General features: G+C 42.5%; 1 protein-coding gene across 4 annotated transcripts in view; it reads right to left on the bottom strand.

Moving 5' to 3' along the window:
• LOC124169455 (ras GTPase-activating protein raskol) overlaps positions 1–17790 on the bottom strand; it is a 548145-nt gene that overhangs the window by 274150 nt on the left and 256205 nt on the right. The window contains exon 1 of one of the 4 annotated variants that reach the window (XM_046548066.1): positions 1201–8815. The exons of the other annotated variants lie outside the window; for them this stretch is intronic. Coding sequence (XP_046404022.1) covers positions 1201–3175 — 1975 coding nt within the window. The 5' untranslated portion in view covers positions 3176–8815. Of the gene's footprint in view, positions 1–1200; positions 8816–17790 lie in introns of those variants that run through there. 4 annotated transcript variants of the gene reach the window in all.

Below are 17790 nucleotides of genomic sequence, written 5' to 3'. Positions count from 1 at the left end.
ATATATTGGGTGCGTTTAACAGCATCAGAATTTCCAAATTTTGGCCGAGTTACATCTATTCAGGAAATCAACTCGCCCCCTTAAATTTGACACTGTTTGGGTAACCATGAAGACCCCGCATCGACCGTTAACACCGGAAAATGGTTGATAGAACTGGTTCAATGATTTCACATGATGAAAGGTGAATTCAAAACTTGCTAATAAAAAGAAGTGACTTTTTTAAGTAAGGAAAACAACAAACTTTCCTTTAATTTACAAATAACAGTAGGATACAATTACAGTAACAAAGGTTTCCGAGCTAAAATTGGTATTCTACGGAGTATAAGCGTCCACAATTCAGCGCATGACATTTCTACCTATAAGTACAAATCAGTTCTTGCAAAGTAACGAAGTACATAAATACAGTCTCCACATAGGCTTCCACGGATTCGCGGATATGTGAAATGTGATTATCAGCTTTCCAACCGCGTCGATCGATTGCTTCGAACAATATTTTGCCAGCCAAATATTTTGCAAAAGTATGGACAGACACAGAAGGGAGCCTGAAAACCCATAAAAGGAAACCCACGACTGGCTTTAATGCAAAATATGTAAATCGCCCAGCCAGCACGTATCGGAAACCCAGATAATAATCAAAGTATTGGCTATTGAAAATTTACTTATCTTAGGAAATAATAATACAATAACTTGTTTTTATACGCCTTCCTTTAAATTTTCTATTAAGGTGATTGAACAAAAGAGCAGGAAAAATAAAAAAAATAATTTTTTACTCTATCACAATAAAATATGTTCCTCCAAGTAATGGCAATGGCATAATATCAAACAAATTGTGAGAAATTTCACATCATCATTTTCAATACTAACTCGATCCATATTTTACGATTGTAAATTTAAAATCGAACAAACTTTACGTATATAGTACGTATAATAAACTTTACGTATTCATCAAATTTTAAAGCTAAAGTTTTCTATAAATGCCACCAATCATAGGTACTGAGACTCTGTAAACCATGCTAAGAAGAGGCTCGGTAAAAAAGATTCTTATGATTGATTTAGAGCTATTTTTAAGAACATATTGGATATTTTGCACGAATTTGAAATTTAAAAATACTCAGCTTTCGGTACCTAAGACAAAAAATGTACTGAAACCGAGAACAGTATTCAACATTATACTTGTTGATACGTGAAGTATGAACTCACCATCACAATCCTCCACGCCCACTTCCAGCTTTCCCCTGCCTTCCTGTCCATTATCCTCGTCTTCCGGGCATTCATCCGCGTCACCCACAGGAGATATCACCATGATCACAACCTCCTCTTCGCCTTCCTCATCCAGGCTGCTTTCCTCGCTTCCCTTGCCACCCCTGCGACCCAAACACGACTGGAAGCTCCTCGTCAATCGTTTGCTCCGAGAAAGAGTCCTGCGCCTCCAGCCGCTACCACCAGCGTTGGAATCGCTGCCCCTAAGCGGCGTCGAGCTCTCCGAACCGTTGAGCTGCGCTCGCGAGTCCCGTCCACTGTTCATCGGGGAGCCTTCGTCAACGTTGTCCAATCCTACGACACACTCGAGTTTGCCTTCACCCTTGTACACTTCTTCCTCTTCGTCCAGGTCGTCTTCGCTGGTGCCCACGTCTTGTTTCATGGCCTCGTTGGTCCAACACTGAGGCGTATCCTGTGAGCTGCTCGGCAAGGACTCCTGGGTCTTCTCCGGAGACCGGGTGAGGGGGTCTGCCCGACCCCTCGACGCGGCCGCAACTTCCGGCCTCGGCGGGGTTCCCCCTCCGACCCTGACCACGACCACCTCACTTCGGCCGTTGGCCGTGCGGGTCGCACCGACTCGGGAACTAGGGCGGTCTTCGCCGACGCGGAGCACCAGAGTACCGGAGGTGCCTTCGCCGCCCCAGTTGGTGCTGCCCTTTACACCCTTACTATCCTCCTCGGCGTCTCCTATCGTGAAACTCACGACCGGGCTCCGCGCCGGCGTGGAATGGACCAATTCTTTATGAACACAGCCCGTGGTACTTGTTTCCGTGTCCGATTTCAAGTCTACCGGAAACCTACCGGGGCGCTCGGGACGGCCGCAAGCGGACTGTGCCCTCTCAGCGCTGTGGGTCCTGGCATGTCGGGGAGATGCTGGGGACATCCTGCCGGCTTCCCTAGTCGGGGACCCGGCTTCGATCCTGCCGTGCTGCCTCCATAAGCGCCCGAACTTCGGGTCCATCGTCCGCGGGGTGGTACCACCACCGGCTAAGGGGTTCCTGTTCTTGAAGCTCCACACTTCACCTGCCCTTCCCAGGCTACCGACGGCGTAAGGTCCAACGACGCCTTCCGGGACGCCTTCGAAACTGACGCTAAGTCCACGACGCGATTCCCGTCTCGCCAATGGTCGCCACTGGGTCTCCCTCTTCTTCTCCATCTGGCCCAGACACTCCACGCTGAAGGACCTTTCAGCCACCGAACTTCCCTGCAAGGGTCTGGGCTCCCCACAAGGCGTCCCAGCTTCCTCGCCGCCAGAAGAAGGCATGGCAGAGGAGGGGGCAGTCTCTTCGTCATCCTCAGACTTCCCTAACAGCTTCAGAGTGTCCACCGAACCGTTACCCGCACGGGAGAGCCCCATGTGCCCCAAACGACCTCCGGCAGCGGCCCTCCAGGCGACCTCGAAGGCCCCCTCGACCCTCCTCACCTTCCTCTTATCAGCAGACGAGACGGCAGCCTTCTGCCGCCCGGCGTTGTTTCCATCTCGTACCCACAAACAGCTCCAGGAGTCAGAGGGCGAGGTAGCCCCCAAATCGGAAGCCGGACGGTCGCCGAAGACTTCTGGTCCGCCTGAGTTCCCTCTCCTGAGGGCATTCCCCTTCCAGGGCCTATCGTCTTCGCCGCCGGTGGGAGACCCCGTTTCGCGGAGTCCAGCGAGGAATATCTCGGTGGAGCTGCGGCTCCTCTGGGCCCCAGTCGGTCTTCCGGGGAATGCGGCTTCCAGAACCCCTGGTGGGAATCCTGTAGGCCTTTCCCTACGGTTGCGTTCCAACCAATTGCTATCCGCTATGTCCACTGAATTGCAGTCTCTGGTGTAGTCGACTTTTGTTTCCATCGCCGATTTCTTTCCATCAGGCGTTTCGGCTATCTTGTCCGAAGAAGCTCTGTACACCTTGGCTTTCAATGTTGAGGGCTCCATGTTGATTGTTTACCGCACAAAAACTTTCTACTTCAAAGATGTTAAACGTCTAGGAAAGACTTCCATTGGTTGAAAATTTAAGTAAAACTGTTTCTAGAGGGCAACTTCATCGTCATACTGCAGCTTCTTTTCACAAGGAAGCTTGGGATTTTAGTTAAAATAAAAACATTAAGAGGAATTTAATACTGCTTAAAAAGTCAATAATCAGGGGCAATCTCCCATCTGATGTGGACGTATCCTTATTGAGTTAATGCTTATTATTTAGCCAAGGAATGTTACAAATATCAGTTACACTGTATCTTCTGACCTGTTATGTTACACGGATATAAAATATTCCTACTATTGCACTAAATAACTAAAACGTCTTCATATTCTATGCTTGATAATTGGCTCAAAACATCTACAACTTAAGACATGGATTAAGCTATTGAAACACCAGTAACTGTGACAGTTGTTTTAGGAGTCTTAGGTAGATTTCGCGAATTCGATTTTTATGATATTATTCCTCGGGTAGATTTTTTTCCGAAGGCAATTTCATCCAATGTTGATTATATTTTATAAGATACATATCAATATGTGATAAGTATGTAACGCTCAGAAAATACACTCAATGCGAGATAATGAGGAGGCTTGAACAAGAATATCGATCCGAAAAAAAACACTTAACTCTTGTTAAAAAAAACTATCTTCATGCACTCGCAAAAATGAGAGTAATAAGCAGATCCATTCCCATATTACTCATCTGACAGCGAGAAAGCGTGAAAAATCGTCGGAAACGACTATTCTCACACGACGACACGCAAAAGGAATCGACAGGAACGGACTCTAGCAGGAGGAGGTGGAGACTTCGATATACCGGATCGCCCACGAATTATTCTCACCACCCGAAGCGGAATGAAGCAAAAGGAAGAAGAAGAGGAATAGGTGTGAGAGAGGAAAGAGAAGTGGTATCGGTATCAACTCGGCTTCTCAACTAGATTGCGCCCCGCCGTGGCCGATCGGGGAAAGATGGCAGTCGCGTGCAGCAGCTTGACGAGTGTGGCAGTCCGGGACCTTGGCAACAAGTGTTGCCCTTCATTGCTCAAACGAAAACTTCCCACGCTTCACGAGCTTATATTCTCCCACTGTGCATAGCTAACTCCTCCTATAAGATAGGCCTCAAACACATGCATAAAGCGAGGAGAAAACTACTTAACCAAGCCCACTAGAGTTAGAAAAAGTACTGTCACCCGCTGATATTCCACTGTCACTTTCTTTTCTATCTCTGCCGCGATGTATATCGAGTAAAAGATGGACCAGACCACCCCGTATTTCTCCTGGGGGAGAATCCAATGATGAAGCCAAAAACGTATAATTAAAAAAAATACTACTTTATCACGCCCTCATTATATGAAAACTTTCTTCCCACACGTTTAACTTATATTAATTTTTTCGATTACCACGAAAACTGCTCAACCACGCCCACTAGAGTTCAAAGGAATTCTCTAACCTATTACCTTTCTTTTCTATAGCTGCCGCAATTTATTTCAAGTAAAGGACGGGCTGGACCCACCTATGTCGACGGGAGGCTGAAGTCAACACCAACTCTTAAAATCTTTAGTTCGAACGAAAACTACTCAACCACGCCTACGGAGTAATACTTTCACCCATTCGCTTTCCACAATCGGAAGTGATATTTATTTGACGGAAAGCGATTTTATAATCCTAACGTACAGGGAATCAAGTGAAATATTGAGGAGTCGGAGGTTAAAGTCAATACAAACAATAAAAAAAATTAAACTGAAAGGAGATCTCTGTCTCCACGCCCACAATATAAGTAAATAAATTGTTTTGTGTTTATTTTTCTATAATACTTTCTCTTACTCCACAGCTCAGCCCTTATTGGCTCAAACCAAAACTTCTCACGCTTCCCTAGACTTTTTCTCCCACTGTGGGTAACGACTCCTACTAGAGGACGCTGTTCTCTTTCACGAACCCGTCAGAGAACTACAGAGTAGTTACACAACTCAAACAAGCCTTCCCTTCCGCGATTGACGCCGAGAATACGCTTGTATCCCACGACAAAACTAGACTCACTGAGCTGCAGCTCACACGAGAACGGAGCCCTTGCGGTTGCAGTTTATCTTGCGAGCTCTTTAACTTTGCTCCCGAACCGCACTTGCTCGTCTATCCCTGCAGTCCCACAGGCACTGATGCATATGCGAGCAATGGACCAAGTGTATTACAACCTCAATTCACACAGTAACGTACGGACACGCGAAGGAAACTGTTAAGCGTGTCGACGGAGAGGTATTTTACCACGTATTCCCTTGCGGTCGCAACGAAATTGTTGTTCTTTCAAAGTTGCTCAGCCAGGGTTGCGTTTTATTTTCTGTCCTCCTTCACTTCACGTCCTTTCATTTAATTCTAACGCGCCTTATTCCACGCAAAAGAACACGTAAGGTAACACACGGGCGGAATGAGAACTACTAAACCACGCCCACTGAGTCATAAGCGATATTTTCCTCCGTCTACTTTCCTCCACTACTTTCTCTTATACTCCTACGAAGATATATTTATATGTATAATAATATATGAAATGGACCTCTCTTATTTCTCATGGAAGCTGAAGTCCACAGATACGCAATAAACAGGTGAAGGAAGTGCTAATTCACCACGGCCACAATATACGAAGAAATATGTTCATAAGTTTGCTTCACTGTATTCCTATGCTCAATATTTCTTTCGTGATATTCGATGATTCTTCGAGGAGAACTGCAACGGACCAAGTTTTTCAGCCGCAGGTTGATACATAAAAACTGCAATGCACCACGCCCACCTAGATCTTAATAATATTCCCTTCGGTTTACTTTCCAATGCCTTTTTCCTCAAAAGTCCATGCCTTGTTCAATCTCACGTAAAATACGATATGGCAGTCACGTATTCCGACCAAATCCTAAAATCCTCGCAATTACATGAATAAATGATGCACGGAGCAACTTCAACACGCCAGCAGAATTCAAATCGATATTTTCACCAGCGACTTTCGTTTATTACTTTCCTTCTTACTCGAGATTCGCTGTCCTTCGCCTCGCGGAGGAACGCAATGGACCACCAAGGACGCTGCAGTGTTCAATCCAACGTAAAGCATGAGATAGAACTCTCGTATTTCGACGCAAGACTAAAAATATCTCGCAATAAAAATTTATGAGTAAATGATTTAGGGAGCTGCTGCGATACGCCCACCGAATCCAAACGATGTTTTTGGCTTCCTTGCTTTTCTTTACAACTTTTCCTCTCACTACGATACCCTTCTCTCAGGAAGATGTGAAATTGACCAAAGGGAGACTTTATTTTATTTTTACATGCCACCAAGTCAACAACGTGAGAGCTCACTTCTACCCAGAATAGGATATCAACACCAGACCAACCGTCTTCATACACCCTTTCACTCAAACCCTATCTTTCTGAGTCTCCTTCCTCAGTTTTATCTCTAGCCCTATCTCTCTTCCTCTACACCCTATACCTTCCGCAACCCCTCTACCCTTGTCTAGACGCTATCCTTATCCCTCCTCCTATTCTCTCAACGGGCTCAAAATACAGGGATGACTCCACTACGCACTGCACATTAATCCCGACGCAGCACTAAGACGCTGGCGCCGGTAATGAAATCTTCTCCGCAAGATAAAATAAGAACGCACAAGGAGAGAAGGGAATGTATCTCGAGGAAAGCTCCCACATACACACCAAAGGATTTCGCTGCCTGCGTCACGGGGGAAAATTTGATTTGAGGCTCTCCTAGATAGCACGGGGACGGAATAGATGATGCCCGTATCCCTTGTCAATTATGAAAGGCTATACGAAAAGATAGAGAAGTTTGCCTCCCTAATGTTATTATATACTCTCCTTTCGTTACGGTGGCAAGACAACTTTAGGCTAGAGTGCTTTTGTTTTGTTTTTTGTTCTCGCAAGTTTTTCGACTCCTCCGAGCTGATGAAAGATTTTTCAAACCGAGCTCAATAGCCCTTTTTTACCATTGGACTTTAACAGACAGTAAAAATTTGGATTAACCCTATTAAGAACCCTTCTTCATTCGCAACAAAATAAATCGAAGGAGCTGGAAGAAAGGTCTAACATTTTCCTTTTTCGATTACCAATAAGCTTGAGAGCTATTTCTCTGGCTCACACGCTGAAATTTTTATGTCCTAACTTTCACATATGCTTTCCAACAAAACAATGGACTCGAAGGAATGACGCAAGGCCTATTTTGGTTTTACGACAAAAATAATTGAATAAGTTGAAAGAAGTTCACTTTACTCCACTTATTGCCCCTTAAACTCAGAGATTGTTTCAAGATTAGTTTTCTCACTTATCCACAATCGCCTTAAGTTAAAGTGCTCCCCTAGTAAAACGTTTCACTCCCCGGACAAGATTGAAAAGTAAGAATAACTTTTCACATATATTTCCACGTGGGAGGACTTTTTCGAGCGATTTTTTTTTCAAACAAGAATGATCTTTGCCTTCTGTTACACTTTCCTCTACCCTTGAAGACTTCCCTCGGGGAAAAAAGGAAAGACAACTAAATCTTCCAAGGTCTTAAGAGAGTGCGACCCTAGAGGCGAAAAAATATCAAGTGTCGGCCCGATGGCGTGAGCACATACCAAGATTGAGAGATTGTTCCTCACGGATTAGCACAGCTTCTGGGTTTGATCGCAAACGAAGGACGAAAGGTTTGGAAAGGATTGAGGACTGAAATCGAAAACCAAGGGTCCGAAAAAGATATTCTTAAGGAAAAAGAATGAGACGGAAAAAAGAACCAAAGAATTAAGAAATGGTTTGGATGAAATGCAGACTTGGGAAAAATTACCACGCAAGCTAGACGGACGCAATGATTTCCGCAAACGTAAATATAAAAAAAATTATGACACAAGAGGAAGAATATGTGAAGATTTATGATAAGATAAAATAGATTTCTGATGAGATGGAAAAGATTAGATTTGTACGTTATTCCATATAACTTTAATGTAAGATATTCCAGCTCATTGATAACTTCGTGGTTCTATAAAACCTCTTTTTACCCTTTCACGACTTGGAAAAAGGGATAAATCTATTTAAAAAATCACAAACTGGGAAAGGATTCAAAACTGTCCGACAAAATGGGCGAGAGGTCTCGAAAATTTTATTGTTTCACCCGCGTTCACAAGTCTTCTATACCTAATGCCGTCTTCGTCATTCTACTTTTTCCAACAGCCAGCCAAGACACCATTAAAATGTCATAAATGCTAAGAGTCGCCCTCAGAATAGCTTCGAATGTAATAGGAAGTGACGGTGGTCAGGCTATTTTTCATCCTGTTTCGAGGCGACGATTCCTCTCTCTCTAAATCTTTCCCTGGAAGGACCCTGTTCTCATTGGAATACAGCCAAAGAACTGCAGTGGGGGAAGCCCGTGAGAAGTAAGTCTCCCGTACGCGTCACACAGACACACGACAGACTTGTAGTACCACTACGGACTGCGAAAATAATCCACACGGGGAGAATCCGCTGAATAACTTAAACTCCTTTGTCTGCCGACATTCCCTACGGAGCTAGTAGTAAGAGTAAAAACGTGCTAAAACAATTTCTCTCATAGGCTTCAACTCAACTTTATGAATAGCGCTTCCAAACTTTTTCTCAGATCATAAAATATCCTTCCAAAAACACCAACGGTGAGTGTATTAGGCTGCAATACCTACCTAGATAATGTTTTCATAAACAATTTGGGTGTACTGTCAACAATCAAACGTCGTCACAACTTCCGCCAATTATACACGCAACTGTCCAAACGCAACAATCCAAAACAGCAACAAAGAAGAAAGGAACCAACACTGTATAACCAACGATAACTAGGGAGTAGTATCCTTGACACAAAATATAGCACAGCTCAATCTGTCATCTCGTATCACAAGGTGTCAAGGCGTTCTTGAGGTTGACACCATAATAAACACAAACACAAGTAACGCGTTCAAAACTTCAACAAATAAACTCTCTTTCGTGAGGGAGGGTGTTTACACTAGAAGCTGACAGAATCTTCACGGGATTACGAATTCCTCGGGAGCAATCCACGGTTCAACAGTCTTGAGAAAACACGAAGTCACTTGAAGTTGTTTCACGAAAGATGAGGAGGGAAATTTTGAACAGCGGGTGGATCGTGGAAAAGTAATTTAAATCCAAACGGACGCATAAGTACACGCACAAGATGGGACTGCAAACAGATGAAAGATGCACTTTCGGGAACCACTTTGGTCCGTTGGGAAAAGGTTACGAGTCGGGATGAAGGCAAACTAAAAATATAACCAAGAAAACTTCCGAACACTTAGGTGGAACACCACAGGTAGCGGAGAAAAGCGAGGATGTTAATCCCAAAACTTCACAGATAGGGCAAACTCCAACAATAGGGCAAAAGACGAGACAGGTGTGCCTCGTCCTAGTCATTCAGAAATAAAGCGGGGAGAAATTGGTGCACTCAACTACAAACATACACGGTAGAACACACGAGAAACTACAGTTTTCCCAGCGACGGCGCACTGAAGCAGTCGCCGAGTCGAGTCTCGACGACCGCTCGGCTCGGAAACAAACCCGCTCAAACAAAAGACGATCGCGCTCGGAGGGAAACGTCTTTCTACATCGCCCTCTCGCGACTGACTGAGCCGGCCGCTGAGTCACACAGACGGGTCCGGCGGGGAGGCACGGAGATAAGGGGGGGGGGGGGGAGAGAAGTCTTTTCATTCCCTACCCCTCCATCGGCAAGTTCTCTCTCACCCACACAGCCTAGGCTTATGAGGACGCAACACGACCTCTCGTATGGTCTTTTTTCACCGAACACAAAAAACTTTTACCAAGTCACCAAATTTGACTTTGTTTAAAAGATGTTTTTTGTACGTAGGACCAAAGGTTTTTAATTTGTTACCCCAGTCATGCTGTATTTCAAAGTCTTTGAAAAAGTTTTTGCAAAATGCACATTCTTGGCTTCTCACTAAAGAAAGTGTAGAAAAAATATTGTTGTAAAATATTGATGTAAATGAATCAACGAATTATAAATACTACTTTAGTAGTTTTTTCATGTACGCACTTAAGCTTTGTTAGTATAGATTATCAAGGTAACGCAAAATGAGCTACACTATATGCAAAGCATAATGTATTATTATTTTGGATGGTAGCCTCAAACATGTTATCCTTCGCGGCTACCTAAAATTACTCAATTTTGCTATTGTCATGTAATTTGTGTGTGGAGTAATAAAATTATTTATTATTTATTCATTATTATTATATTTTTTCGAAAAGTATTATTCGTTAAAAACTGATCATTGAGGTATAGGCTAAATTTACTTGGTAAATTCGGAGAAGATGTTTTCTCAGACGACGTGAAACATACCCTCCGATTACCATCAGTCAGTTTACCACGATTAACCATCAGTTTACCTTCGTTTACTATATCATACAATGGCACTCGTGATCACGGGAAGAAAATAAAAGAGAGAGACTGCAAAGCAGAGAAATTTAAAATGCCATTCTTTCACTATTAAGGATAGAAACGGATTCTCAATTGAAACAATGAATAGCGTTATTCGCTGGGACGACTCATTGAAGGTTTCTTATTTTTCCGAATGCTTCCTATTTTGCATGGGTTTGCTACAGGAATTCCAAATCTTTGGCAAGTTTTGTCTTCTCTTGAATATTCACGAATATTTTGCTATTATGCGTAATATTTCTATGACCGTGCGGTGTGCATGAGGCGGTCCTCATGCATGCTGCATTTTGATGATTGATCACCTTCTGCCAAACACCCTAGAGGTGGCTTGCAAGGTATTACGTAGACCTACATGCAGATCACATTGCATTCTATCTTCTCGAAATACTCCGGATATACAAAGAGGATCCTTGCCAACATTAGTCTGTGTTCGAATTTGAAACTGCTTCCTCTGTAATTTATCGGATGAAAATTTTTTGCATTTGAGGCAATGGAAAATGTTTAAAAAGTCCAACCCCATTATTATTAAAGTATTCAAGCGGTTAGGGTAGTTTACGTGGAGCATTAGAGAATAAATCCCTCCGTGTCCTCTCACTTTTTGGCTTCCCATTTAAAATAACAATACGGCTTACTCCCTTTCATTTTCTCTATAAATCACATTCTCTTCCTCTCCCTACCACGATAACCGAGCACTAACATGGTTTTTTAATATCCCCTACCCAGAATAGAGAAGGTGAAGTGGACGGAGTAAAGGCGGAACGACGAAGTGATGGACATGGTGGTTGAGGAGAGGAAACTTCCAGGTTAGATTCGGAAGAGGCAGAAGTTAAGGATGGAGCGAGAACTGAGCGGGTTGGGATATTGAAAACAGTGTTAGAGGGTAGAATGTTGGATAAATGAGGGAGAGGAAAGAAGAGAATAGGAATATTAGATAGAATGAAAGGGAGTAGCCCTTACTGTGAATTTAAGAGGAGGGGAGACTTCCAGAATACTAATCTCTATAGCCTCCGGCTCAACTTTGTGGAAGTTCATTCTAACAAATGAAAAGAAAACTATTTAATTATCCACCAATTTAAATTTTAGTTGATAAAAATTAATAAAAAAATTTATATTGGTGGATAAATACGTAGTTCTCTTTTCATTTGTTCCAGAATACTCCTTAAATACTCCATGCAAACCTATACCTCAATCGGCAGAATACTTTAATAATTAAATGTTTAACAAAAGTGTTGATAATTGAGCCAAAGATCTCATTGCGTTGTTTCCATGGGTAATTGAAATGAAGTTAATAAAAATAAATGAATTTTGGATCACTTAGTTGCAAATTTATCTCCTTAACCCCCGGAGAACGGTAGAAAATATCTATAAATAGAAATAGAGAAAGGTAGGCGGGAAAGTTGGTGGAAGTTGACGGAGGAGAGAGAGAGAGTTTTGGGCGGACCATGTGCGGTAGCCAAACAACAGGTGACTGAGTGAGCAGCGGTGGAGGCGGCCTGTTTCCCCTTGAAAGGCCAGGTGCCCAGCGGAGGTCCCCATCCGCCCAGAGACAAGGTGGGCCACGACCAGGGGCTTTGGAGCAAGGCATTATGGGTAATGTATGTGAGAGGAGGTCGGGCACGACGCCAGAAATTTGTTGAGTCTACCATAAGGTGTTATCAATCATCCCTCTCTCCTATGGCCAACAATTGTGATAATGGGATGTATTAATTTTTACATGAACACTTCTTGATATTCCTCGATAGGATATTTACCACAAATATAACCGAGGTTGGTTACGATAAAATATCATTATTACTAAAGTATTCTACCGATTAAGGCAGGTTTCCATGGAGTAAGTAATAATTATGGGATCCTCCCTCCCCATAAACCACTTCCCTCTTCAATTCACAATAAGGCCTATTCCCTTTCATTCTATCTAAAAATACTATTATTTTCCTTCCTCTCCCTCGTTTTCCTAACATTCTACCCTTTAACACCGTTTTCAATATCCCTTCCCCGCACAAAACTCGCTCCATCCATGCATACCTTCTGTCTCCTCCGTATCTAATCTAAAAGCTGCCTCTCCTCACCCACCATGTCCAGCACTTCGTCGTTCCTCCTCCTCTCCGTCCACTTCACCTTCTCCATTCCACGCCACGCCCACATCTCGAATGCCTCCAGTCTTTTCTCGTCCTCCTTCCTAAGTGTCCACGTTTCCGCACCGTCAACTAAATATCTTATCATATTGATGGGTCGAATGCAAAATCTGATCGAAAGGCGGATACCTATTCTTTCCTCCATAGAATCGTAGTATAGATTTTTATGGCCTCATGACATTCGATTTTTTACGCATTATTATATTCTCTATCCTTAATTCCTAAGAATGGCTGGATGATTCACGGGCAAATGTGGAGAACGAAGTATCCCCCAATATATTTTATGTACGATGAAACTTTTTTCGCCTGCAAATGCCCGCAAATACCAGCCATACTAATTGTTAGAAGAATGTAAAAATTGTTAGAATGATATACCATTTTTACAATGTGTGTTGAATTTTCCAGTAGAGTGGTGGCCTACTGGGTGTATGACTTGTCTGACGATCGAAGAAACCGAGTAAGATATTTACAGAATCGAAACAAATAATGTCACGAAGTTTTAAATGTGGACAGCTGATGTCAGTAGAAACCAAAATTACTGATGATGTTTAAGTCCAAAAGGCACCATTTTTAAACTAGAGAAACTTTGAGCCAAGAGCTCCGATTGGCCGCGATTTTGAACTGTTGCCGGATGCCATCGCAAACTCCGGCAGGTAAAGCACTTGAAGTCATGAGTTGTTCAGACAACTAAGTTAAGTCTTCTTCATGAAGACAACGAACAACATCAAATAATATCATAATAGACCATCTAAATAATTCCTCGAATTCTACTAGTTCTGCTTACTTAAAGAAAAATCTCATGAATTCGACCTGTTTTCCGTGAAACCTTCCTCTAGGGATATGTGCAGTCGATGTGATCCAGAGTATTTTTACTTTCCTAGTCATCGCACAAATACGAACCAAAATTATTTCTAGACCACTGCGTGTCATCTCTGGGACACCCTGCCCAAAAACATAAAAAAATTGTTCTTCTGAAGCCAGATTTAAGATGAAATATCATAATATTTTACTTTCTCAACAATAAATCTTATTTTATTCATTTTAGCAATCGCTTGTAATAGTTGTTTGCATTTTAAAATAATAGTATTCTACAGCAGTTCTTCCACCGTTAACTTTGAGAAAAAAAATATGCAGATGAGTTTGTTGTACTATTTCCAAAATACTTTGCATTCGGCATTTTATATGAGGGGATGAGAAGTAAATGGCGATTTTTTCTGACCAGAGTTAGCTACAGAAATTAATAGAGGAAATATACAAAAACTTGGTTGCCACGGGATTCGTGTGAGTCTCTCTTTTGTGCTGACTTCGAGTGGAAAATCAAATGTACTACTAAATATATAGTTGATCTCGTTTCTTTTCTTTACCTGATTTCTGTACCCATACCTGTTTAGGAAAAAATATCACTTGTGCCCCTTTCATTCTCACCCCTTCGGTTGTGAAAATAGTATTAATTTATACTTAATTTTTCACTATTTTACATTTCCAAATCTTCCGATACTTCCCTAGACAAATCAGGGAAGCAATAGAAATTCCAAAAAACACCGTTGAATTTCAATAGAGAAGATGGACACTTCCTTCCCAGCGCCTGGAAAAAGAGTCATCCAAGAGAGAGAATCGCCCAGTCAGACAGCCAATCACAGAGCAGCTCCCATCCAGCCTACGGTATATAAGCGAGGCAGAAACCAACAGCCGACACCTTCGACCTGAAGACGCTGGAAGGATAGCCAGCGAAACTGTTGTCTATAAACAAGCTGACGCAGTATAAAACCCTTAAGAAATGCAGAGATCATTTCCAAATCGTTGGTTTCTCTCAGTTGCCGCTCAAAAATTTGCACTGGTTTTTCCCAGAATAATCAATATATCATTCATTAATTCATCATGCGTAGTGGAGCGAATGTTCCCGATTTGTATCGCTGAGTACGGCGTATGACGTACCTACTCGGCGCAAGGCTGGTGCTAATATTTATCCCGCCGTGGAAAGGGAGCGCGGAAAGATGGAGACTGTGAGAAATTCTCGCAAGGATAAGGGAATCACGACGAGTTGAGCGGCGCCACTGGGCCTTGTACCACTAAGCGAACTTAACTCATGGGAACTACCAGGAAAATGAGATCAACCCGCAAGGAAAATATGCATCGCGGAATGAAAACAGAAACTCGCTCATGCTGGCTGCCCACTATCGCCCTTGCTGCTTCACGAGTATCAAGAGCAGATGGAAATGGAGGCGTGGAGTGAATTAAAAGCGGGAGTCAAGAATGGGTGGAGGCGACCAACGGCTGAGGTCGTTTGCGCCATGAATGAAGGATGGAGAGAAAACCGGCGTCGGCAATAGCCTGCTCCTAACGAAAGGCGGCAAGGGGACCACGGTTTAACGTCCCATCCGACGGGCGGAGCGCTGCACTAAGTGCTAGGCACTAGCACAAGGCACTTCATATCCCATTGTCGAATCGACTCGAAATTTTGCACACTTGCTTCAGATGACAATAAAATATTCAATAATTAGACACTTGAAATTTTGTTCCATTGTACTCTAATTGATTAACTGAATTTCCATTAGGGAAAAATTTTTTAAATTTTGGGCAGCCTCTGAAAAACATTTGCACCGCCGGGATTTGAAACCTGACCGACTCGGTGGGAAGCCAGCGCTCTAGTCACAAAATCAAACCGATACCCGCGGGAGTCAAACGAGGGGATGTTTAGCGAAGAATATCCGGATCTTTCTCCCATTAGGTTGATCTAGTATTTCTCTGGAGACGGAAAATCCGGTTTCGCCCACTTCGCGGTTTACTAAAAAAATTAGCGGCAAATTATTCGCAGGGAGCACTTTGTCCGATATTACACTGCAGATACGTCAATAGCGAAAAAAAGAAAATTCATGGGAGAAATAAACGTGGAACGTGGTGAAATTTGCGCGAAAAATAGCAATGGGTTTCGCCAATTTTGGATTAACGGAAAATGAGCGTGAAACTTCGGAAGGCGCAATGTCGTAGTCATTTTTTCATTCGATTTTTTTCGTCCGTGTTTTTCTTATATCTAGCCGTGAAACATGGAAGAAGGCATCCTGGGATGAGACTATCACTGCAATTCGCCGGGAAAGAGAGAAATCTTACTTTACTAATCGTAGCCGCAAAAAAAATCGAAACGGCAAAAGAATTAGGAAAATCATAACCCCATGGCCGTTTAACGTCACTTTTAAGTAGTTGAATAAAAACTTGAAGGCATAAAAATTACATATCCTACTATGATTTTTGTAAGCGAAGTTTTTAAATAGATTTTAGCTCCCATCAGTTAAGACACGACGTTATGGTCTTCCTAATCTTTCATTACAATAAATTATATCGCGATGCAAATTTTTTATACACCATTCCTTTATAAATTATCTACCATAATCTAACATTTATCGCTGTTCTCAACGATACGAATAAAGTCATCTATCAGCATTCTGCCTCAGTCGACAGTATCTAAAAATTGATGCATAGTTTTCCGCGGCGTTGTCTAGATGATGTCTCCATGTTTCTGGGCTTCACCGCGTGGATTTTTCTTTATGACGACAGTTTCTCCGGTATTCTCCGGGAATACCGGAGAAATTGTCGTAATAAAGAAAAATCCACGCGGTGAAGCCCAGAAACATGGAGACATCATCACTATCTAAAAATGGAAAAAAGAGTCCACTACCTACTAATTATCGAATACAGGCTATCCTTATATTATTAAATTCATTTGTATTGCTTCACTCAACGGGGTTTAACCAACTTCATTCCTTAAATAACATTAATAGAGATTGAAAATTCTGCATTACGTTTGGAATGGCCCCTATGGCTCGCTTTCAAAAGCGGAAAGACCAAAAAAAAAAGACCTCGCCTTTTGATAAGGAAACAACACGTCAGTCCTTGAAAAAAGTGAAATTAAAATATCCAATTATTCGGTATTCCTTTGACCAAGGATATCACCCAAGGCTCAACATAAAAAGCAGAATTTTGGCTACAAATTCAAGAATAAATCGCAAAAGAAGTACCAAATTGTCATAGCCTAAATCTTCAATTTGGTAAAGCTTAAATCAACGATTCCCAAAATGGTGAATTTCCTTGAATCAGTTATCAACTTGCAAAGTAATGGATCTCTCAATTATATATTCCGTAATAGTAAGCTCTGCTCTGCTAAATAAAAAAGTCTCCGATAGGGTGCTGGAAAATAGGGCCGTGACTATAGTAAAAAGTCAACTTCCCTGGGTATGACTACCAAAATATTACCAAATACAAAATCCAAGTATTCTTATGATTGATAAATTCTATAAAATCCCCCTGAAACACTGAAAAACAATAGATGTTTTGGAAAGTATCATGGCCATCTCACAATTTTAGGACGCGATTTTTTAGCATCTCACCTAGCAACAAAAACTTCGGGTTAGCAATGGTTCCTTGATATGGATGCGATATGAGCACTACACATCCTCACACTCCTCACCCACCATGTCCAGCACTTCGTCGTTTCTCCTCCTCTCAGTCCATTTCACCTTCTCCATTCTTCTCCACACCCACATCTCGAATGCCTCCAATCTTCTCTCGTCGTCTTTCCTCAGTGTCCACGTTTCCGCACCGTAGAGAGCTACACTCCAAATCAAACTCTTCACTAACCTTTTCTTTAATCTCTTACATAATGATCCTCTCAGAAGCTCTTTCCTGTTCATGAGCGCGTCCTCTGCTGATACAATTCGCTTCCTCATGTCCTTACATCTGTATCGGTTCATCGTTACAATCCCGGTACTAAAATCATAAACTCCGCAACGCGAATGCAGGAACTGTGCTCCCCTAGAGGTGGGAGGAGTGGTTTTTAGAGGAGAGAAAATAGTGGTGCGTCAGTTACTCGCAGTCCTTGGACAACTGTAGAGGAAAAAATCGAACCGATAAAAGCGCATCGGCCGATGGAAGAACGGGCTTGCATTCAGTTTAGTCCTCTCAGGGCGACGACCCCATCGAATCCAATTCATTTCTTCACG

Source organism: Ischnura elegans, chromosome 12 (assembly GCF_921293095.1).
Source record: "Ischnura elegans chromosome 12, ioIscEleg1.1, whole genome shotgun sequence".
Taxonomy (NCBI): Eukaryota; Metazoa; Arthropoda; class Insecta; order Odonata; family Coenagrionidae; genus Ischnura; species Ischnura elegans.
This window is presented reverse-complemented; position numbering and strand designations above follow the sequence as displayed.